This window comes from Heloderma suspectum, chromosome 6, assembly GCF_057233095.1.
Source record: "Heloderma suspectum isolate Gila_16-S chromosome 6, 16-S_ref, whole genome shotgun sequence".
Taxonomy (NCBI): domain Eukaryota; kingdom Metazoa; phylum Chordata; class Lepidosauria; order Squamata; family Helodermatidae; genus Heloderma; species Heloderma suspectum.
Window position 1 is genome coordinate 21,565,951 of NC_139463.1, and position 23,166 is coordinate 21,589,116.

At 43.8% G+C, this 23,166-nt stretch overlaps 1 protein-coding gene across 31 annotated transcripts in view; it reads right to left on the bottom strand.

The window, feature by feature from the left end:
• The window catches only part of ST3GAL4 (ST3 beta-galactoside alpha-2,3-sialyltransferase 4), a 181,596-nt gene that overhangs the window by 11,223 nt on the left and 147,207 nt on the right, over positions 1-23,166 (bottom strand). For 14 of the 31 annotated variants that reach the window (XM_084803733.1, XM_084803718.1, XM_084803717.1 and 11 more), the window contains 6 exons: positions 22,467-22,545; positions 15,502-15,571; positions 12,107-12,187; positions 11,798-11,895; positions 3,663-3,723; positions 439-534 (listed from right to left, as the gene is read on the bottom strand). In XM_084803733.1, the coding sequence (XP_084659859.1) occupies positions 439-534; positions 3,663-3,723; positions 11,798-11,895; positions 12,107-12,187; positions 15,502-15,571; positions 22,467-22,482 (422 nt within the window). In that variant the 5' untranslated portion in view covers positions 22,483-22,545. Of the gene's footprint in view, positions 1-438; positions 535-3,662; positions 3,724-11,797; positions 11,896-12,106; positions 12,188-15,489; positions 15,572-19,418; positions 19,585-22,466; positions 22,546-23,166 lie in introns of those variants that run through there. The other 17 variants (XM_084803725.1, XM_084803709.1, XM_084803708.1 and 14 more) reach the window with 4 other exon arrangements.

The window sequence follows — 23,166 nt, forward strand, 5'->3', positions numbered from 1 at the left end:
TCAAGTCTGGTAGATTCAACTTTTCACCTTTCTTATGGGGCCTTTCTGAGAAGCGTAAACCTACCTTAATGTGTTTCTAAGAAATAGTGCCTATGACAAAATTACATCCCAGGCAATGCTGGGTATATCAGCTAGTAAATAATAAAACACTTGCCCTGTATCCTAACATTATCCCATTGTGCATTTCCCTCTCCCCCATTCCATATCATTTACTGCCGCTGGTGGGGGCAAGAAGGGAAAAATGCACAGTGTGATGAAGACACAAGGTAAGCACATTGTATGGAGGTGAAAGATGTGATGCGAGGATTGCCGGCAGCCCCATATTTCTCATAACGTGTAGCTTGATGTGGCAAAACTGCCAAGTCCAAAGAAATTTGCTTTGTACAAGGGAATTGATTCCTCTGCAAGTTAAAACCGCAAACTTCTGCATCCCAGTACCTGATCACAATATCATATTTGTTAATAGTTCGACCCATTGAACTGTTTCTGAGCCGGTGTCCATTCCCTACTACTGCACATCTCCGGCATTTCAACCTGCAAAAGACAAAAGGAAGACTCAATCAGACACACACAAAAAACAATCTCAGAAGGGTGGAACAATCAGATGACCCGTTTAAAGTTTCCCATCTGGCAATGCTAGCCAGGGCCAGCCCTATTATTAGGCAGAGTGAGGCGGCTGCATCAGGCAGCAGAATTTGGGTGTCTTGAAAGTGCAGCAAAGTATAAGTTATTTAATTTGTGATTATTGTATTTTTACTGCCAGGGAAGGGGTGAGAAGTTCCTGTGGCACAAATGCTAAAATAACATACATAGGCAAAGGGCTGGATGTGCCTGATCTCTAAAGCTAAGCAGGGTCAGCCCTGGTTGGTACTTGGATGGGAGACTGCCTGGGAATCAGGCCTCCTGCACTGAGCAGGGGGTTGGACTTGATGGTCTTGTAGGACCCTTCCAACCCTATGATTCTATCAGATCTATGAGATCTATGGCTGTCTTTGGATACTACGCATCTTGATGTGGGTGGGTGGGGGCGTCTTTTGTTGCTCTGCCTCAGGTAACAAAGTGTGTAGGGCCAGACCCGATGCTAGCTACCCGGAGAGCTAGTCGTTTGCTCCAGATAAGCCCTGCCCGGGGTGGGGTTGGCTGGCTATACCTTTGGGAAGGGACCACAACTCAGTGGCAGAACACGTACTTTGCATGCAGAAGGTCTCAGGTTCCATCTTATTTATTTATTTATTTATTTATTTTATATCTCGCTTTATTTCCTCCTTAAGGAACCCAAGGTGGCGTACATAACCCTCCTCCTCCTCCATTTTATCCTCACAACAACAACCCTGTGAGGTGGGTTGAGCTGAGAGTCTGTGACGGGCCCAAAGTCACCCAGTGAGCTTCCATGGCCGAGTGGGGACTAGAACCTGGATCTCCTGGCTCCCAGTCCAGCACTCTCGCCACTACACCACACTGGCTCTCTTCAGCATCTTCAGCATCTCCTGTTAAAAGGGTCAGGCAGACAGGGATGTGAAAGACCTTCCTCTATCTCAGACTTTGGAAATCTGCATTCAGTGGGAGTAGACAATACCAGACTAGCTGGATCTGGCACCTGAATGGGAATTTAACCCTGATCTACCAGACCGCTAGTTCGCAGATTAAGCCTCAAGCCTGCACCCTCCCAACTGAAATGTTTAATCCAAGCCACGGCTGACTGACAGTTCAGTTCCTCCTGCCTGTGCCAAAACCAACACTTGCTTTATTTGTGTTGTAGATCTTTAAAATCTCCTCTTCCTCTTCAAGTGCCATAGCCAACTTCCAGAGAACTGACTTCATTTTCACACAAACAGACTTCTGGCTGCGTCTCAGTGCCGTGATGTCACGTCCCGAAGCAAGCCAGGTCTGGGGCTGTGTGTCAGACCCTTGATCAGGAGCAGCAGCCATGGATTTTACCAAATGCCAATGAATCAGGATGGCTCATGGCAGGAGTTCCTGCGCAGTTCCATCCAACCAAGACTCCTGCAGGAAATCTGTGCACTGCGGGAAGCTGTCCAATGAATGAGCAAAAATCACCATGGGACAGGCAGAAGTGGTCAAAGAACCAAAGCAGACCAGGGAACTAGGCCAGAACTGGAAGGGAATGGACACTGGCAGGCTGAAATTGAGGGGCACTCTCAGGGGGTATGAATGCAGGTTAAAAGCTCCTATCTCTTTAAAGCTTGAAACAGACATGTAGGGATGGACAAACAAGTCAGGATTCTCCAAACATCATCTGGCCGCTCATCTCCTGCCTGATTCCCGTTTGTGATCGCTGTGTGCTATGCTTGAACCAGAAACTTGCACAAATCGACCAGCGATCAAATGGGAGATTTGCTCAAATCTCCTCAAATTTACGCAAATTCCCTCCACAGACTAAAGCAGGGCTGATTCCGTCCACTGAGGAAATTTGCGCAAGTTAGGAAATTTGGCCAAATCAAACTGGGAATTGGGAACGAGCCAAACACAAGCATGTGTTTCTGTTGGGGGGGGGGGCAGGGGATTCTCCCTTTAGGACTTTGAAGATTTTGTACTTCTGAAAACCCTGGGATTTCCTCAAGGCTGCAAATATCTTCCTCTTGTGTGTGGGTGGTGCTGTTTTGATTACATAAGTGACAGCACTCAGTGCCTGAACATTGGAAATAGAAGGGATGATGAATGAAGCCATAGAGCCATATAGCTTAGCACTGTCTCCTCAGTGTTAATGACAGCCATCAAGAGTCACCTGTGGCCTGTTTAATTGGAGATACTGGGGATTAAACTTAGGACCTTCTGCGTTCAAACCAAGAGCAATACCACAAAGCTATTGCCCATATCCCATAAGAAGAGCCATTCTGGATCAGACCAAGAGTCCATCTAGTCCAGCATTCTGTTCAAACAGTGGCTAACCAGCTGTCCACAGGAATCCCACAAAAATGAGCACAACAGAACCTTCCCACCCATGTTCCCCAGCAACTGCAGTACATAGGCTCACTGCTTCTGGTTCTAGAGGTAGCACATAGCCATGAAGCCTAATAGCCACCGGTAGCCTTTTCCTCCAGGAATTTGTCTAACCCCTTTTTAAAGTCATCCAAATTGGTGGCCATCACTACATCCCATGGCAGTGAATTCCATAGTTTAACTCTGCGCAGTGTGAAAAAGTCCTTCCTTTTATCTGTCCTGACTCTCCCAGCAATCAGCTTCATGGGATGACCCTGGGTTCTAGTATTTTGAGAGAGGGAGAAAAATGTCTCCCTATCCACTTTCTCCACACCATGCATAATTTTGTACACCTCTATCGTATCTCCCTTCACCCTCCTTTTTTTTCCAAGGTAAACATAGAACACCTTTGCTGTGTCCAGGCACTCTGACTGCTAGTAGTCTGGTTCTCTGAATGCTTTTGTTGCTGAATTTAGCTTACATCTATCTTTTTTTATATATTCCTGTGGTTATCAAGTGTGTATCACCTGTGCATGAACTCACCCTGAGTAACCATGGTAGGAAAAATGATACTCCATGCTCTGTAGCTACCAGTTCCATAAGGGGGCGAGAATCAGGCTGAACCCATCACCTTGCGAAAGTCCCTATGCTGAAAGCGACACAGGTGACGTCTACAAATCTTACATCTTAAAGAGGAGAGGTGCGGATGAACCTGGTATTACCTTTGTAAACTCTCAGGCAGAGGGTAACTGGTGATTGCCAGAACTCGCAGGAGAATGTCCTCTGCAAAGGAACAAAGGCAGGCAGTTAAGGAAGCTGGTCTCCTGGGTTCAGACATTTTCAAACACTAAGAATGTTAAGAAGAGTCCTACTGGATCAGGCCAAAGGTCCATCTAGTCCAGAATCCAGCTTTCCGTTGTGGCCAGTCAGGTGCCTCAAGGAAGCCCACAACTCGGGCTTGAGCAACAGCAAGAGAAGGCCACTGTCTTCCGCAACAAGTGGCATCCCGCCTCTGAACATACTGCTTCATGGCACAGCAGAGCTGTGTAAGCAAAAACTATCAAGAACAGTTGACTGCGCTTCTTCAAATGGATATGAAGAGCACGTCCACAAAGCAGCTTCCTGGGCTGCCCATTTTAGCCATATGTATGGCCGTCAGACTGAGAACATGCCCAAACAGGCATCCAATGAGTTTCTTGAAAGAAAGATTTTAGCAGGCAGAGATCTATGCCATCCGATATCTTCTCTCCCATTTGTGAGAGGCCCTAGTGCCCACAGAAGGAAGGGACCACAAAAAATTATAAAATCCCCTCCAGATGTTTTGGACTACAACTCCTACCATTCCTGACCACTGGCCATGCTGGCTGGGGCTGGCAGAAGTCCAAAACATCTGGAGGGCACCATGTTAGGGAAGGCTACAGTAATAGCAGAGTCTACCGAACAATGAATAGAGAGAATGAACGTAGAATATAGCGCCAACATTGCCTTGATTGCACATGATTTAATGGCTTAGGAGTTACAATCTCTTGGGCTAGTGAGATGTGCCAGGCAATAAACAATGTGCAAATTTAGAACATGTAAATGTGATTCTGAACATTCTGTTTTGAATAGAAATTATAGACACACAAATATGTATGGCAGGGCCTTCTCTGCTGTGGCACCTCATTATGGAATGGGTTTTGCAGAGAGACTTGGCTGGCCTGTTTTACTGCTGGGTGTTCACAAATTTGATAGCCAGCCTAAAAGCAGCCTTCCTCATGCAAGAAGCTCTGTGAGTTACAAAACTGGTTGGGCAAACTGAGGCAGGTGGCTATAAAGACAGGAATGCCTTTTCAGTCGTGGCATTCCGGTTGTGGTATGCCCTACCCAGCAAGGCTCATCTGATGCTTACATTGTGGTCTTTTCAGTGCCAGGTGAAGACCTTTATATTCTGCCAGGCATTGTAAGTAAGTAAGTAAGTAAGTAAGTAAGTAAGTAAGTAAAAAAGAAAGAATTTATTATGGTCACAAGACCAGCAAAAGCCAGGCATTTTAGTCCTTCCGTTTTTGTTGTTTTTAAATCTGTTCCTGTATTTTTAAATCTTTACACTGTTGCTGCTTTTTACTTTGGTTTTATTCTGTAGTTTTAAACTTTTAAAAGTTGTATATTATATTTTATCATGTTGTATTTTATGTATTTATTAGGGATGTACGAAAGTCACTTACCTTTCCGCGGATTATGTTGATGGTGGGGGGGGGAGGCGTTCCGTCCCTCCCCCCGGAATCCTCGACAGGGGGGGAGGCGATCCGTTCCTCCCCCCTGGAATCCCCCACGGCCGGCTGTGCTCCGCAGCAGCTCCGCGGAGTAGCCGGCCAGGCCCAGGCCAGAGCCGTCCACAGCCGTATTTCCGGCTGCGGAGGGCTCTGGGTAAAAAACAAAACAAAAACCCGCGTATGCAAATGGCGGCGGCTATGGCCACTGCCATTTGCATTCCTTATTTTTGGCCGTCTTAATCTACGTAAACATTTACGTAGACTATGACGGCGAAAATAAAGGGGAACGCAAATAGCGTAGCGGGTACTATTTGCGTCCCTTTTTGATTCACCGTTTTAGCCTACGTAAATATTTATGTAGGCTAAAACAGCGAATCAAAAAGGGACACAAATAGCGCCCGTTACGCTATTTGCATTCCCCTTTATTTTCGACATCATAGTCTACGTAAATATTTACGTAAACTAAGACGGCCAAAAATAAGGAACGCAAATGGCGGCGGCCGTAGCCGCCGCCATTTGCGTACATGGTTTGTTTTTGTTTTGTTTTTTTACCCAGCCATGATAGACTACGTAAATCTTTATGTAGCCTATCACGTCTTGTGGAAAAAAAACAAAAACGACAAGACTGCAAATGGCGGCAGCGGCAGCCGTTCGGAAGACCAGCCGCCGCCAGAGCCGTCACCGCCCGGAACATCCACCCCAGGTAAGTCTTGTCCCGGGGGGGATCCGCGGGGGGGCAGGCCATTCTGCCACGGAATTCGGGGGGCCGAACGCGCTGGCATTTGGCCTCACCGAGATCTGTGGCAGAATTCTCTGACATCCCTAGTATTTATGTATTTTAATTGCTGTGAACTGCCCAGACAGCTTTACTGATTGGATGGTATAGAAATATAATAACTAAAGAGTTTTTAACTGCATGCAGACATACATCTTAGACATATAGCCTCAGTTTTAATGGCACTCTGTTTTTTAAAAATAATCTTAATATCATGTTTCTTCTTTTTATCTTTTGTTCATTTTATCTCTTGTTCACCACTCCAGAATCTGTTTGATATGGAGCAGTATACAAATGTTGTAAATAAATAATAACACTACGTATATATATCAGGACCTTTTATATGTGTCTTCTCTTGCCATTCAAACCTTATTTCTCTCCACCTTCACAAACCATTTGACAGACATCCTGGTCAAAGACCCGAACGCTGAACAATCTTGCCTGTCCCACCAAGTTTCAAGAAAGCTGTCCATTTTTCTTTTAATTTTCAAAGCACTGTATGTACAGTCTAGCATAAAATGGAATCAATATGTCAAAAATTGCTCTAGTGAGGAACTGGGAAGAGCCAATAAGCACATCAGGTTCTCCTACAAATGAAAAGAGCAGAGCTTGGCAGAGCTCTACCCTAAAAAGGCAATATACACACTGTGGAATGAACAAACAAGGACACGTTTCTGCTGAACTCTATATGGGGGAGAAGACTGAATTTCTGATGTAGTGAGTGTCATATTAAGTCCAAAAGTTAGTCAGTAACTGGGATCTAGCTTACACCAATAGGGGAAGAGGTGCTAAAAGTATTCCTGGATATTTGTTGTTTCATAGATTCGTAGAACTGGAAAGGACCTCAAACATCATCTACTACAAGGGCGCTCACAAAGGGGTCCTCAACATGGCACCCGTGAACACTCGCAAAGTTTTTTTTGAATCCCTTTTTTAAAGGGATATATACATGGATTTGTATATATCCATAGCAATCAATACATATGAAATACCTATATGAAAATACAACTTTCTAGCAATTATACATAGGCTTGCTCTTTCTCTCCACTCAATCCCTTTCCTTGTTATTTTTATTCCTTCCTGGTCACTAGCCTTCTTCTTTACCTCTCTCTTCATAACCTCTAGCCTTGCTCTTTCTCTCCTACTCACCCCCTTATCATGTTTTCTCTCAACTCCCAGCCTCTAGCCCTGCTTTCCCCCCCTTTACCTCGTTGTTTATCCCTCCTCCTAGCCTCGCTCTAGCCCTTTGCCGTGCTATTTCTCCCTCCCTCCCAGCCCCTAGCTTCACTATTTCTCTCCCCCCACCTCTTCTGACTAGCCAGCCCCCTCCCCCAGCACCCATTACGTGACTAGCCACATCATTCATGGCAGCCATTTTGTAGTGGTGCCCACAGCAGTTTCTCAAATTCCCAAATGTGCCCACGGGCCCAAAAAGGTTGGGGACCCCTGATGTAGGAAATCCCCCTCCCTATGCAGGAAATCCACTACATGGATAGGTGACCATCCAGTCTGTGTTTAAACGCCTCTAATAAAGAAAGAAGAATCCACCACCTCCTTAGGCAGTCTGTCCCACTGCAGAACAGCTCCTACTATCAGGAAGTTCTTCTTAATGTTTAGTCTAAATCCTTTTTTCCCTGTAATTTGAACCCATTGGTTCAGGGTCCTACCCTCTGGAGCAACAGAAAACAAATCTGCTCCATGATCAATGTGGCAGTCCTTCAGACATTAGAAGATGGCCACCATATTGCCGCTTAATAGTTTCTTCTCTAGGCTAAATATACCCAATTCCTTCAATCTTTCCTTAGAGGACTTTGTCTCCAGGCTCACCATCTTCGTTGACCCCATCTACACACATTCCAGTGTGTCAATATCCTTCTTAAACTGTGGTGCCTAAACCTGGACACAGTAGTCCAGGTGAGGTCATACCAAAGCAGAACAGAGCAATCCCATTACTTGTCACCATCTGGAAGCCATAGTTGTATTGATGCAATCTAGAATTGCAGTAGCCTTGTGAGCTGCCACATCACACTGCTAATTCAGTTTTAGCTTGCAGTCTACTAAAATCCCTACATCATTTTCACATGTACTATTGCCAAGAACTTTCACCCATCCTGTATTTGTACATCTGATACTTCCTGCCTAAATGCAGACTTGACACTTAACTTGTTTGGCATTAATTTTGTTAGCTTTGGCCCAATTCTCCATTCTGGAGATAATCTTGAATCCTATTTCAATAATCTAAGGTATTACTACCTCACCCACACCTAGTTTGGTGTCACTTGCAAACTGGATGAGAATGACATCTGCAATTTACTTTAATACCCTAGTACGCAATTCATCTGGCCCTGAAGACCTGAATTCGTTTAGAGTGGCTAGGTGCTCCCATACCACCTCTTTACCTATCTTGAATGGCGACTCCTTCCTTTCATCATTTGATCTAGTTTTGCCAGGTTGAGCATAGTTTCCCCATGGAAGAAGACTGAGGCAAAGTAGGAGTTGAGTGGTTCCACCTTCTCTCTGTCACCCACTAACATTTCTCCATCTTCTCTACACCACTTACTTGTTCTTGCTCTGAACATAGCAAAAAAATAATAATTATATGTTAACATCTTTCCCAAGCCTAAACTCATTCTGAGTTTCAGCTGTCCTGACACTCTCCCTAAAGCTGTGGCTATTAGTGTGTACTTGCCCCTTGGTGGTTTGCCCCTCCTTCCATTTCCTATGAATGTCTTTTTTCAATCTGAGCTCATCAAAACGCTCCTTATGCAGCTGCCCCAGTTTCTATAGATGCTCCCTATTTTCCTTGCTCACTGGAATGGTTTGCAATTGTTCCTTCAAGATCTTGCTTTTAAGAAATTCCCATCCAACTTAATCTCCCTTCTTCTTGAGTATTTCTACCCATGGGACCACACCCAGTATTTCTTTAAGCTTGAGTTTTCCTGAAGTCCAGGGTGCTTTCCCTTTTCTCAGTTGTCGTGAATCCCAAGATGACATGGTCACTTCCATCCAAAGTCCCCTCTGCTTTCACCTCATCAACCAGTTCTTGCCTGTTGGTGAGATCAGATCTAAGATAGCTAATACCCGTATTTCTTCTTCCATCTTCTGGAAGATGAAATTGTCAGTGAGGCAAGTCTGCTGCAGCTGCGCTACCTAATGTGAGAGTAGCAGCCACACACAAGAGGACCTTTTCCTTTGCCGCCGCTCAGCTGTGGAATGACCTGCTGGTTGAAATGCGCCTGCTGACCTCTTTGAAGGGTTTTAAGCAGGAATTAAAGACTACTATTCCAGCAGGTCTTCCCTTTTTAGAACTCTTGTTCTTCTTTGTTGACGTTTACCTACTGTTTTTATGCTGTGTTGTTTATATTATTGGATTTTTTGTTAAATTGTTTTTAATTTTGTATGCCGCCTAGAGTATTTGTATATAGGCAGGCTATAAACTGAACAAACAAATGAATGAATGAATGAATAAATAAATAAATAAAGTCAGGAATGTATTACAACTTTCATTCTTAGCAGTCTTAGATTTAACGAATTTAAAAAGGGGACCGAGAATATTCTACTCTGCTAATAATGTATTAAACTATTAAAAGTTCTGCCATAATGTAAGCAACAAAACACCCATAGTGTAAATTGTCTTTCATCCTTTCATGTTCTAGAGGGTTAGAAAATTAAGAGAAATGTCAGATCAATCCATAGAGGTATGCAGATAAGACTTCATTAGTTAATAAGCAGAACCCAACGTATTTTGCAATACAATGGGCCCTTCATTGAGCAAACTTTGAATACAATGACGGTTCTGTCTCAAACAAGGAAAAAAGCAAGGATACATGTACTGTTCCACCTTTGTATTGAAAGTCCTTAAATTGTATTTATATTGGCAGTATTTCCCTTGTTGAATTCCCCAGGAAAATAAGAAGCATTGATCAGGATCTGACTGACTGGTGTAGCCAATCACTCACAGTGGAGATGGGAGATAGAATTTGTGTTATTAAAATTGGTTAACTTCTAACCAAGAGCAATGATTATGAGAGATCCATTAGTATGAGGCTGAACACATGCCCAGCAGATATGTGTCAATTTATATTTCTGCCTACTGGAGCAAACATAATCAGGTCAACATTATGTCAAGGTTAATTGATACAAATAGCTGAAACAATTAATCAGTATGATGACATCCTTATGGAACAACTTGGCTATTTGCCTGCTTAAATCATAAGTAAAAAATCATTAATCATTGGCCTCTGACATTAAGAATCTTGAACATTTGATCTCTAGGAATGATCTGTTTGCCACCTAGAATGCCGGTGTATTTTGCGAATTTTGCTGTTAAACGAAATCCTTGTGGGGGGAGTTGATGCCGTCTCAAGTTTCAGTTATAATCTCATGAATGCTTCATGTAGTAAAATGGCACTGCCAAATGCTTTAAAAATAACAACTATATCCCCGTTTTATGATAGTTTTCTTTGATGAGTTAAGGTGCAATTCTATGCATGTTTAAACAAGCAAAAGGCCTACAACTCCCAACGTTGAGAGTTGTAGGCCTTCTGTCTGTCTAAACATGCATAGGATTGCACCTTTAACTACTGTAGTAGTGGTGGTGTGTTTACAGATGATTTTTAAAAGTCAATTGTTAAATTCAACTTAATTGGACATATGGCAACTGAGGAAAAAGTGGCATAAAGTGGGGGAAGCAATCATGTACGTTGATTAAATTTTTAAAAAGTATCCATCAAAACAGCTCCATAAACTGATGAAGGGCCAGATCAAATCAGTACAATAAAAAGGAACATATAAATGTGTACACCATTTCAGACTCCCATGAGGGCTAGATCTTTGAGCTCTTTAAAACACACATACACATCCCAAATACAACCAGAAAAAAGGAAGGTGTCACTGGCTACAACTATGTTGAGCTGTTTTGCTCTTTGTATAGAAATGCCCGTGAAGGGTTAATTACCCCTTTATTACTGTCCTATCCAGGGCTCCCGGCTGATTATTATGTGAACTTCCTTCTTGAGGACTGTGATAGGTTGGTTACAGCAAAAATGGCAAAAAAAATAGCGATTGCTTTTAAAGTGAAGGCAGCAAAAGCATCCTGAGTTTTAAATTGCATAATGCTAGTTTTAACTGTATTTAATGTTTTTATTTGTTTGGTAAATCTTTGGCAGATTTTTATGGACACTGGACAGTATTACTGTTTGTTTTATGTTTGATTATGTATACCTGTATGAATATTGTTACAAGTTGCAATGGCTGTTGGCTTGATGCATATAAAATTTGATTTGATTTGATTCATTGTGTTAGTTTTTTGCCTGTTCCCACTATTACCACTTCTTTATACTGTGATAGATGCTAAGAAATCCACAGTTTCCCTCCCTTGGCCCTTGGCCACCATGACTCTCTGAACAAATGTGGTTAGAGTAAGCAGTGTGGATAGGTAGTCTGCACTAAGTGATTTGGTGAATGTCTTCTCAAATAACTGAGCCCACCGTGAGAAAAGGAAACAGGGAAAGGTATAGGATGCAGTTCTAATGTGGAAGCTATGCAATTTTGGCCCTGTATGCTGTGGCCACCTGGAAACTATGTACAAGACTCTCAGAGCTCCTCGGAGGAGTGAAGTATAATCAAAAACAAACTGCACACCAGGCTCACATTTGTATGACAAATGAGATTTATTATGTTACAAAATAATCCAAAGGATAGTTAATAAACCAGAGTGAAAATTCTCCAACAAAGCCAAAACCAAGAAAAAGGAGAAGGAAAGGGTAGAAAATATGAACAAAGACAGAAGCTGTGTGCTAAAAGAGAAGAGACAGCTGGATTTGCTTACCGGTTCCCTTAGTACCATATGGCAGCTCATAGACTGAGGGTGTCTTTACCCAGAAGTAATCCTTGAGCTGTAAAAATAGTGGATGATCCCTTGTGTAACTGTAATGAAGGCAGAGAAGATAGTGTAAATCGGGCATTTTATATATTCAAAGATAGCAGCCAGCCCCTAGATCTATCCTTCTTTTCCCACCAGTATTACCAATCCCTTTTTGATCCCACCCCATTCCCACTGTCCCAAGCCCAGGAAAAGTGAGTAGAAGAAATTCACAGAGCCCTCACTCCCACAGCATAAGATAGCCCAGTTACTTACTTTGCTATGAGCTGTGCAGCTTTCCTTTCCACCTCTCCCAGAGGACAAGTCATCTTGTCATTTTGAAAATGGAAATCAAAACTGTAAGACAAATGGCAAAGTAGGGGGAAAGTGTTGTTGTTTTCGCTTCCTAACCCAAGCTGCTCCAGTCTTAGAGCTCCAGCGTACAATGAAAAAGTGGCTGCTTGTTTTTCAAGTGGAGCATAGTGCAATCCAAGCCCCTAAGGACTTGCAACACAGAGGTTTGGTCTGGGATGCCATTTGCTAGCCACAAGTGAAAAAAGCCCTCACAAACTACCCTTGGTGTGGATCAGCACTGCTGTGCAAAATGGGCAGTTGGTCTTAAGAACTGCCTTCTTAGATATAAGGCCCATCAAGTCCAGTGTTCCACTGGCAGGAGTGGCCAAACAAATGCCTCTGGAAGCTCACAAGTAGGGCATGAATGTTTGGCAGGAACTCAGAGGAAGGAGTGTCTTGAGCATTTCAGAAGGGGTGCTTGCTTCCTTTTAATGTTTTCAAGCAGGATCGGGGAGAGCAAAGGCCTGTTTTATTTTTTGGTACTTTGCATGCAGTCATACCACTGGTCAATCTAGCTTAGTATTGTTGACACTGATTGGCAGCGGCTCTCCTGGGTTTCAGACAGGAGTTTTTCCTACTCTACCTGGAGATGCTGGGGATTGAATCCGGGACCTTCTGCATGAAAAGCACTGGGTCTACCGTCTCCCCTAAAGGGGACAATCATATGGGTTGCACCCTTGTGAGATGGAAGCCTCCAAATTTGGAGGCTGTCATGTATCCGGTGCCCTGCCATGCTGAGGATGGCATTGTAGGAGGAGGAGCAGGGGAGATCTTCACCTCCCTGTCCTCTGACCGCTGCATTTTTCACTGGATGGGCTTTTTTCCCACTTAGTGACTGTGCTTCAGAGGGGGAGGGGAAAAGGAGGCTGGAGGAGTTTCAGGAAAACGTGTAACCTAGCCTCTCCGGTCTCCTCCCTTCCTTGCCCACCAGAACACCCCCTTTCTCCCCTCTTCAGGGTTGATTGTCCGACCTTGGAGACCAGCCGGCACGGTTCTTTCCACATCAGCTGCAAGAGGGAGAGAAGGGGGGTTGGATCTCTGACCCCTGCTTCCGAGGTTGGAGAGCTGTCTCCGACTCCTGAGAGGGGAATCCCCACTAACCTATGGCCCCCCAGACAATGTTGGGGAGGGCACAGGATTGCTCCCTAAATCACTTTTAGTTACATTTTCTTTATTTCTTTATTATTTATTGTTGTAGAATGTCCTGGAAATGGTCGTTGGAAGAGGTATCGCAAGAACTGCATGAATTAAATCCACCTAACTTTGGGTGACAAGGAGGTCTAATATTAGTGTGGGGTGGGTGGGGGACTGATCTCTCATGATGGAAAAACCATATGACCTACACAACGATAGGAGGGGCAAAAGCCTGTGAATCAGCCCCCAGTCATCCTTACAAACCCCTTCTGTGGTTCACTATTATTGATAGGTATATTGAATTTGGGAAATGCTGTCCCAAGACATGCAAAGCTCCATGTCTTGGGATACCTATCAATACCTGCTTCAAGTGAAAGGGCCAAAATACATATTATGTTATTCACACTTTTTAGACAGTTGGCCACAGTTGGCCACTTTTATTCTGAAGGAAAAGCAGCCACGCAGGACCCCGATCCAAAATGTGCTCCCAATCTGGATTGGGCCCCTGCACTACTTACGGTGCTATCGAAGGTGGTGGGAATCTGGTAGATGGCCCCGATTCCAGTTAGGAACATGCTCTGGATCAAGGCCTCACACGACTGCTTTTTCTTCCAAACAGAAATGGTCAGCTTGAGCAACTTTTTTTTTTTAAGTGTGAATAACATTAACATGTGGCCCAAAGCGCACAGTGGCTGCTGGTTGAGTCACCGAGGTGCATGTGTGTGTGTGTGTGGAAATGGACCGAGAAGGAGTTTGATAAAAAGTGTTCTCCCCAGTGATACATGTTTGAAAGCATTTTGCTAGCAATGGAGGGCCAACTCATGTGGCTGCCAGTTTTCTGGGCCAGCCTAAGCTGCCAATGGCTGATAAGCGGGTGGTTCGAGACCCAGGTTGCATGCAAATGAAAAACTTCCAAAAGAGAGCTGTTGGCTCTTCCAGCTGACACACGCAGCCCATTTGCCACAAACCACCTGCAATCTGGATTTCCCTTGGAACACAACTTCTGATTTCTGGTCTCAAATTGTGCCAAGGCTGCACCTCTGAGCAGGTGCAGAGTGCATATCTCGTACCACTGCGTAACTGCAGAGTGTCCCCACCCACTGAAGATTAGGAGAAAAGATTTGTAGATCAAGGAGTAATATTGACAGACAGTCTTCTTAAACCCTAAACTCTCTTTCGATTTATTTTATTCATAAAACATCTAGGCAGCCTTCAATATACATATTTTTAGAGTAGCTTACACAAGAAAAACATGGTTTTTTAAAAAAGCATAAAACAGTGGATATCAAAGAACTGGCAGGGGTAAGATCATCACCGTTGAACCACTAAAAGCCTAGGAAAACAAAGAGGTTTTTGCCTGGCACGGAATAGGCAGCAAAGCAGGCACCAGGCAAGTCTCTCTGTGGAGAGAATGGGGCACCCCTACTGAGAAGATCTTACCCCCAGTCATTGACTGGGTTCTGACAATCACGGGGGTAAAAGAAGCCATCATTGCTCCCCCCCCGCCCCTGTGCATGCTGCGTGCACAACTGTAATTTGCATAATTACCCACGATGCAGCGTGGGTTGCCATGTTGTCTGAACACGGGGCAGTGTGCGGTGGAGGTGGCTTCTTACCCACGCCACAACCCGTGGCTTGTAGTAAGGGTTGTGGCATGGGTAAGAAGCCACCCCCAACCACACACCACGCCGCGTTCGGACAACATGGCAACCTGCGTGGCATCGCAGGTAATTATGCGAATTGCAGCTGCACACACAGCACACGCGGGGGCGAGGGGAGAAGGCACAGTGGCTCCTTTTACCCCTGTGATTGTCCGAACATCCCCGCTGGCTGCCTCGCTTCTGATGGCAGAGGCGTCTCCATCACCTCCTGATTCTTATGCGGCATCCGAAGTTCCTAGGTCCCGAGCCATTCGAGGCATTAAAGGTTAAGCAGCAGCACTTAGAACTGTGCTTGGAAGGTGTTTCAGAAGCAAGGGAGAGACGTTCCCACCAATCAGTCCAGGCCAAGAGTCTTGGAGATGTGTTTTGAGCTAACGGAAGTTTCTAAACGGTGGCTATTAATCAAGCGCTGTCTGATTCTGATAATAAATCTCCCTGAGAAGGGGGTAGGGGCAAAAATCAACAACCCTCCTGTGCCCACTTAATTTTCTTTTAAAGAAATACACTCACAGCTGTATGTACCTTTCTTCCCGGGATACTGTATACCACACCATCACCAAAAATATAGCCAGTAGTCCAAGAATCTTCCATCCTGGAGAAAGAGAAGATAGCACGTTGTTAACACTGAGCAATTCAACTGAAACTGCAAAAGAAGACGTATGCTGTAATGCAAGGGAGTGGTTTAAGATGAGCCAGGAGGGTAAGGGGAGACATGATAGAGGTGTACAAACTTATGCATGGGGTGGGGAATGCGCATAGGGAGACATTTTTCTCCCTCTCGCAAAATACTAGAACCTGATATCATCCCATGAAGCTGATTGGTGGGAGATTCAGGACAGATAAATGGAAGGACTTCTTCATACAGCACATAGTTAAACTATGGAATTCGCTGCCACAGGATGTAGCGATGGCCACCAATTTGGATGGCTTTAAAAGGGGTTTGGACACATTCCTGGAGGAGAAGGCTATCAATGGCTACTAGTCCTGATGGCTATATGCTACCTCCATTATCAGAGGCTATATGCTAACTCCAGTATGTCTGTGTATACCAGCTGCTGGGGAACATGGGCAGGAGGGCGCTGTTGCACTTGTGTCCTGCTTTTGGGTTTCTGGTCGACAACTGGTTGGCTACTGTGTGAATGGAATGCTGGACTGGATGGACCCTTGGTCTGATCCAGCAGGGCTCTTCTTATGTTCTTATGTACTAGAGCTCAGCTCTGGGGCCTATTTTTAATGCCAAGGTTCATTCCTTAGAACATATGAAGTAATAACAAGAAGACTACTCTGAGTGACTGGGTACTGAATGGAGTTCCCCCAGCACCATGTAACCCAGCAAGCCTTACAAAATATGGGAATAGGTTGGGAGGTTGACATGGCTTTATTTTTTTAATGGCTTTTATAATGCGAAACAAATACATCAAATCTAAATCTACTTGCTGATAGGAATGGCTTTTAAGCAGGCGTGTGGCCCAGCATTAAAAAGACAGAAAAGAAATTAGCCACTAGAAAACAGATACATCATGGCCACATCTGCACATCACACTAAACCATGGTTTAGTGCAAAGTGCGCAAGCTGCAGTGAGCCTAGGCCTCCTGCTCTCCTCCTGCTGCACGGCTGGGAGGAGGAGTTTGGAAGCTTTTGCTTCCACTTTAGTTAACCACAGCTTGCTGTGTCATGTGCACCAGGAATGGTGGTTAACATTAGATACAGTTAATTTAAACAAGGCAGCTTCAGAAGCCACAGTTTGAAGTTGGCTTGTTTTAAATTAACCATAATTGATGTTAACTATGGTTTGTTGGTCCCCTTCATGGATCACTGCCTTGTTGTGGTGAAGGGGCTTGCGTAACTCGGTGAAGCCATAAGCTATGCTGTGCAGGGCCACCCAAGACGGACAGGTCATGGCAGAGAGTTCTGACAAAATGTGGTCCACTGGAGAAGGAAATGGCAACCCACTCCAGTATTCTTGCCAAGAAAACCCCATGGAACGTATCACAAGGCTAAAAGAGATGACGCTGGAAGATGAGCCCCTCAGGTCGGAAGGTGTCCAATATGCTACTGGGGAAGAGCAGAGGGTATTTCCAAGTAGTGCCAGAAAGAGTGAAGCGGCTGGGCCAAACCCGAAAGGACACTCAGCTGTGGATGTGTCTGGTGGTGAAAAGAAAATCCGATGCTGTAAAGAACAATATTGTTTAGGAACCTGGAATGTCAGATCAATGAATCAAGGTAAGCTGGAGGTGGTCAAACATGAGATGGCAAGATTGAACAAGGCAAAAGGAGAAGGGGACGGCAGAGGATGAGATGGCTAGATAGCATCACGGATGCAATGAATATGAACTTGAGCACGCTCCGGGAGAGAGCGCAGGACAGGAAGGCCTGGCGTGCTATGGTCCATGGGGTCACGAAGAGTCGGACACAACTGAACGACTGAACAACAACAATGGTTTGTTGGTCCAGAAAACACAACCAGTGGTTAACTAAAAGTAGAAGATTTCAAACTCATCCTTCCATGAGCACAGGAGAAGGGAGGGGAACAGAGGAGTGTAAAAGTCCAAGGCTTGATGCGGGTCATTCCTGTTCATGCAGTTTAGCATGATGTGCACAGGCAGCCGATGTCTTAGCAGTACACAAAGAACAGCAATGTTCAGGATTTCATTTGATGCTTCAGGGAATCTAAATGCATGAGCAGGTGCTGAGCTACTCCTCCAGCGGTACCTTCAGCACCAACACTGATATAAAAGGAGAGCATTCATAAAGTGGAGGGAAGTTTCTTGAATTAATTTGCAAGCTCATCTTGCTCTCCCTCCTTGAGTTCAGTACTGTCGACACTGACTGGCAGCAGCTCTCCAAGATTTCAGGTAAAAGGTTTTTCCTAGCTCTACCTGAAGATGTCAGGGATCGAACCTGGGACCTTCTGCATGCAAAGCAGGGGCTCTACCACTGAGCTTTAGTCCCTTCCCTATAGCTAGGGAAGAGTAGGGGCAGAGGCCAAATGATTTAGTATCTCTTTCTGATGATTTTTGTTGTTGTTCAGTCGTTCAGTCGTGTCCAACTCTTCGTGACCCCATGGACCATAGCACGCCAGGCCTTCCTGTCCTGCGCACTCTCCCGGAGCGTGCTCAAGTCCATATTCATTGCATCGGTGATGCTATCTAGCCATCTCATCCTCTGCCGTCCCCTTCTCCTTTTGAATTAATTCACTTTGCTGAGATTGCAGCCTATTTCCTCCATGGGAGACTGAATAAGATCCACTATGAGGACAGTTTATGAGTTTGCAATTGTGGAGATCTGGAAAATTTAGTTGATTACATTTTGTTTTTGTTTGCCTTAATTAAACAATGTTTACATGAAAATTCTGTCTAAGCAACTTTGTCTTTTTAAAATTATTATTAAAATACGAGCAAAAACGTGTTACAAAAGTTGTCGGAACGTTATACAAGTCAGACGTTTACTACTTGTATACATAATCATCTTTATTATGTAAGAAGAGCCATCCTGGATCAAAGGCCTGTTTAGTAAACAGTATCCTGTTTTCCCACTCTGGCCAACCAGATGGTGCTGGGAAGCCCACAAGCAGGACATGAGAGCAAAAGCCTTCTCTTGCTGTTGTGTCCACCATCCTGTCTCTGATCTTGGGGGCAGGATATAGCCATCATGACTAATAGGCAGTGATAAGCTTATCCTCCAAGAATGAGGATATAACATAAGAACATTAAGAAGAGCCCTGCTGGATCAGACCAAGGGTCCATCTAATCCAGCATTCTGTTCACACAGTGGCCAACCAGCTGCCCACAGGAAACCCACAAGCAGGACATGAATGCAACACCACCCTCCCACCCATGTTCCCCAGCAACTGGTATATACAGACATACTGGAGTTAGCATATAGCCTCTGATAATGGAGGTAGCATATAGCCATCAGGACTAGTAGCCATTGATAGCCTTCTCCTCCAGGAATGTGTCCAAACCCCTTTTAAAGCTATCCAAATTGGTGGCCATCATAACACCTTGTGGTAGCAAATTGCATACTTTTAACTATGTGCAGGAGTATTTCCTTTTTACCTGTCCTGAATCTCCCACCAATCATCTTCATGAGATGACCCCGGGTTTTACTATTATGAGAGAGGGAGAAAAATGTCTCCTTATCCACTTTCTCCACAACATACATAATTTTGTACACCTCTCTCATGTCTCTCCTTACCCTCCTTTTTTCCCCAAGGTAAACAATCTCAGCTGTTGTAACCTTCTCTTATAGGGGAGATGCCCCAGCCCCTTGATAATTTTAGTTGCGCTTTTCTGCCCTTTTTCCAGCTCTGCAATGTCCTTTTTTACATCCGGTAACCAGAACTGTACACAGTATTCTGAGTGTGGTCGCACCATAGATGTGTATAAGGGAAGTAGGATCTTGGTAATTTTATTTTCAATTCCTTTCCTAATTATACCTAAGATGGAGTTTGCCTTTTTCACAGCAGCCACGCGCAGAGTCTTTTCTCTTATTTGAAATGTGAGTAGAATGTATATTTTTGATTCTTTCATGTTTTGTTGTTCAATCGCCAGTAAAGCAACCATACATATTACTTGAAGTTAAGAAGAAGCAAAAGCAAAGATCTGAAAAAGGAAAATACACCCACAATGGTGAACATACCCAGGACGACAAGCCCCATTACCCATCTTGGGAAAGGTGTGCAAAATGTAAATCAAAGATGGTCACTCAAATTACTGTTTTTCTGTCAGTATTTCCACTAGGAGCAGCTTCCAACTAGAAACAAAAAGATAGCTGCCACTGATTACTCCAAAATCAGAATGGATCAAAATAGATATTTTTTTAAAAAAAATCAGATTCTTTTTTTAAAGTTTTAAATATTGTTAAGTTTCTCTTTCTTAAAAATAGTCTAGCTGAAATGAAATCTGAATACAAATACGTTAAGCAAAAACATTTAATTTCTTAAAACTGAATCAATGGCCCTCTAACACACTGAAGTTAATGCAAGATGGCTTTCTCGTCCCTTCTCATCTCCAGCAATCCTCTTCACGCGCGCGCGCGCGCACACACACAGAGCCCCTCTATGGGATATTCTGGAATAGCATGGGATGGTGAATGGAGAGCTGCTATGGGAAGGAAGAATTGCTCCAAATCGGGAAGAGTCTCCTCGCATGAGATCTACTCCATTCATGGAAGGTGGCTCTGTCCAATTTAGAGCAATCCCTCCTCCCTCAGCAGCTTCAAGCATGCCCTATCCAACACTGTTCAAGAGGGTCCCTTCTCTCCAGAGAGGTGTTCTGGGAAGCAGAGGGCTGAAAGGGGGAAAGTCCCTTTTGTGCACGTTGGCTTCTGTTCATCTTAGTATCCAAGCCACTGAGTTAAAGATTAATTTCCTACACAAACAAAGACCTATGGGAATCTTTTTTTTACATTAAGCACATGGATGTGACATTGTTATAGGTTTTATAGTGGGGGACAAGAACTGGCAAATTATCAGATTATCACCCTTAGCTCATGAGACACTGTCCTGTATATTGCTAGGGGGATCATCCATTGTACCAACCTGGGTGATTCTGTATACTTCTAGTTTTATGCTCTTTAACTTCTTGAACTCAGCAAACTGCTCAGTTATTATTATTATAGTGATTAACATGCAGGGCCTGGATGCACCCGATCTCGGAACCTAAGCAGGGTCAGCCCTGGTTAGTACTTGGATGGGAGACTGCCTGGGAATCAGCCTTCCTCTGTTGAGCAGGAGGTTGGACTCTTTTGTAAAGGGTGCTTGACATTTGCAATTTTTTAAAGTACTTTTATGATACTTGGAACTGCCTTGCAGAACACCTGATGTAAAATTACCTCCCTTCCTTCTTTCAAATCCCATTTTTCCTGGGTGGTCTTTGGCAAATCCCCTTAGTTCCCATGCCCTGTTGCATCTCAGCCTGTTACTAAGCCCAAGCACATGTAACGGAAGCAACCGCATATTCTTTCCTTGTTTACCCCTTCTTCTAGTACCCTCCCCTTCCTCTGTCACTTCCCCTGTGTCAAATTTTATATTGTAATCTCCTTAGGGCAGGGGCCCATCCTCTTGAACTCTGTAAACATTCATGTACACGATGGTGCTATATAAATAATGCTTCCCCCCCCCAAAAAGGTTGTATCCAATGATTATGCAAGTAGAAGGCAGCTTGCACAGCCCGTATTTCCCTCCTCCTCCACGCTCCTGTACGCGCTGAAATGCCTCTCCAGAAGGTCAAGGACCCTCCTGAACACTGTAAGCTGTGTGTGGAAGACCGCAGCGGAAAGGGAGAACTGCCTAAAATCACATACAGAGATGGTGCGCCAGTGGAGCTCCACTCCATACATGTCTCCTCTGCCCTAGTTTGGGCAGGCATTTACTTACTTACTTACTTACTTACTTATCGATCGATCGGCACATTTACATCGCATTACAATAAAAACATAGAGCATAATAAATATAAAATATAGACAGGAATATTACAAACGTATGTCTAGGTTACAGATATAGTTTTTTGCTTCAGTTGTCACAGCCAGGAAATCAGCAAAGTCTCCATTGTAGGCTCGGTTTTGACACTCTGTCACTATATGTTGGATAGTTTGTTTTTCAGCCCCACAATCACAATTTGATGATGTTGTTTTGCCCCATTTATAAAGGGCATCTGCACATCTACCATGACCCGTGCGAATTCGGTTCAAGGTTGTCCATATCGCATGAGGCTGGTCAAATCCAGGTGGTTTTTCCAAGATGCAGGGCAAGCTAAGGCATTGTGGAGGGCAATTTCCTAGCCAATGTTGTTTCCACATGTTGTGGATATTGAAATCATCTTCTAGAAGGGCTTTAGCAGTAGAAATGGCTGGATGTCTCGATCTTAACCAGTTTCACTCCAAGTAGGTTACGTTATTTAATACCGGTAGCTGGAGATTGTCAAGTAATAGTTTGGGCAATTCCCCTCTCACACTGCAGTTCTGTCCAACTCACCCCACAAGGGCCACTTGATCCTCTGCAGAGGATTTTCGGGTATTACGGGGAAGGGAACAATTAATTGCACGAGCTGCCTTCTGCTTGCCACAACCATTGAGTACAACCCAACAACGCTCATTTTAAAAGATCAAAGCCACTGCACAGTGAATTGGGGGCACCTTTTTAGTTGATCAAAATGGTTTTGAACGATTAGTCAAACTGACAAGTTGGCTAAACACTGCAGCCCCAATTAATATGCATCAGAAAATATATGAGAAACTTTTTTTTTTTAATCAGTTTTTTTTCCTTGGGAACTTAAAATCCATCACCCTTCCCAAAATGAAGCACCACCCACACACAGACTTACAATGCAACCCTATGCATAAACCCTATGCATAACTCATTGATAAGTGTGTTAGCCTTACTCTTTCATGTCTTCTCCTCCATGCAACACACAAGTGTACTGGTTTTCAAATAATTAGGATGTGTGCAGCACGGAAGGAGAAGTAGAGCAGTGCTTGGACTTACGAGATTTGTGGATCATTTTTATCAGCAGGTGAAGACTCGTCCGGTGGCTTTTGCTCTCATGGCGACTGCTATTGGTCACCTAGAAAAGAAAGAAGGTGGTATGTTAAGAATCTCATATTGCAGGAGGAAGCCCGAGGAGCTGCAACTATGACTGCATTTTCCCTTCCCACAGGTACCTCTCTTGAACAAGGGAAAAATTAGCAGCAGCAGCTATTACAAATTCCAAGAAAAATTTCTGATTGTATAAAATGCACTATCTTCAAAGGGCCATCTTTTAAAGGTTGAATCCAAACAGAAACAGTGTTACTAACAACAAGAAAAAAGCAAGCAAAATTAAAGTAATTGTTTCCTAGGATTTCATAGGTTCTTCGTATTTTTATCCTACACCAATATTTCAAATGGGATAGACTCTTCTTGTTTCTGCTTGTAACACCAAATTAAAAACAGCACATTTCAATATTTAAAAAACTGAGTAAAGCACTTTGATTTCAATGAGTCCTGAATGTGTTTAGCTTTTTCTGAATTGTGTCTTAGTTAAAAATAAAAATAAGTATGCATAATCATCAGCATTCATGTAAAATCTAATAGACGTTAATTCAGGTTCATTTCAATTCATGTCGACTGAACTCAGAATGTAACTTATCAAAAGGTATGTAATCAAATAAGACATCCAGGTTTAATAAACATAGTTAAGTCATAT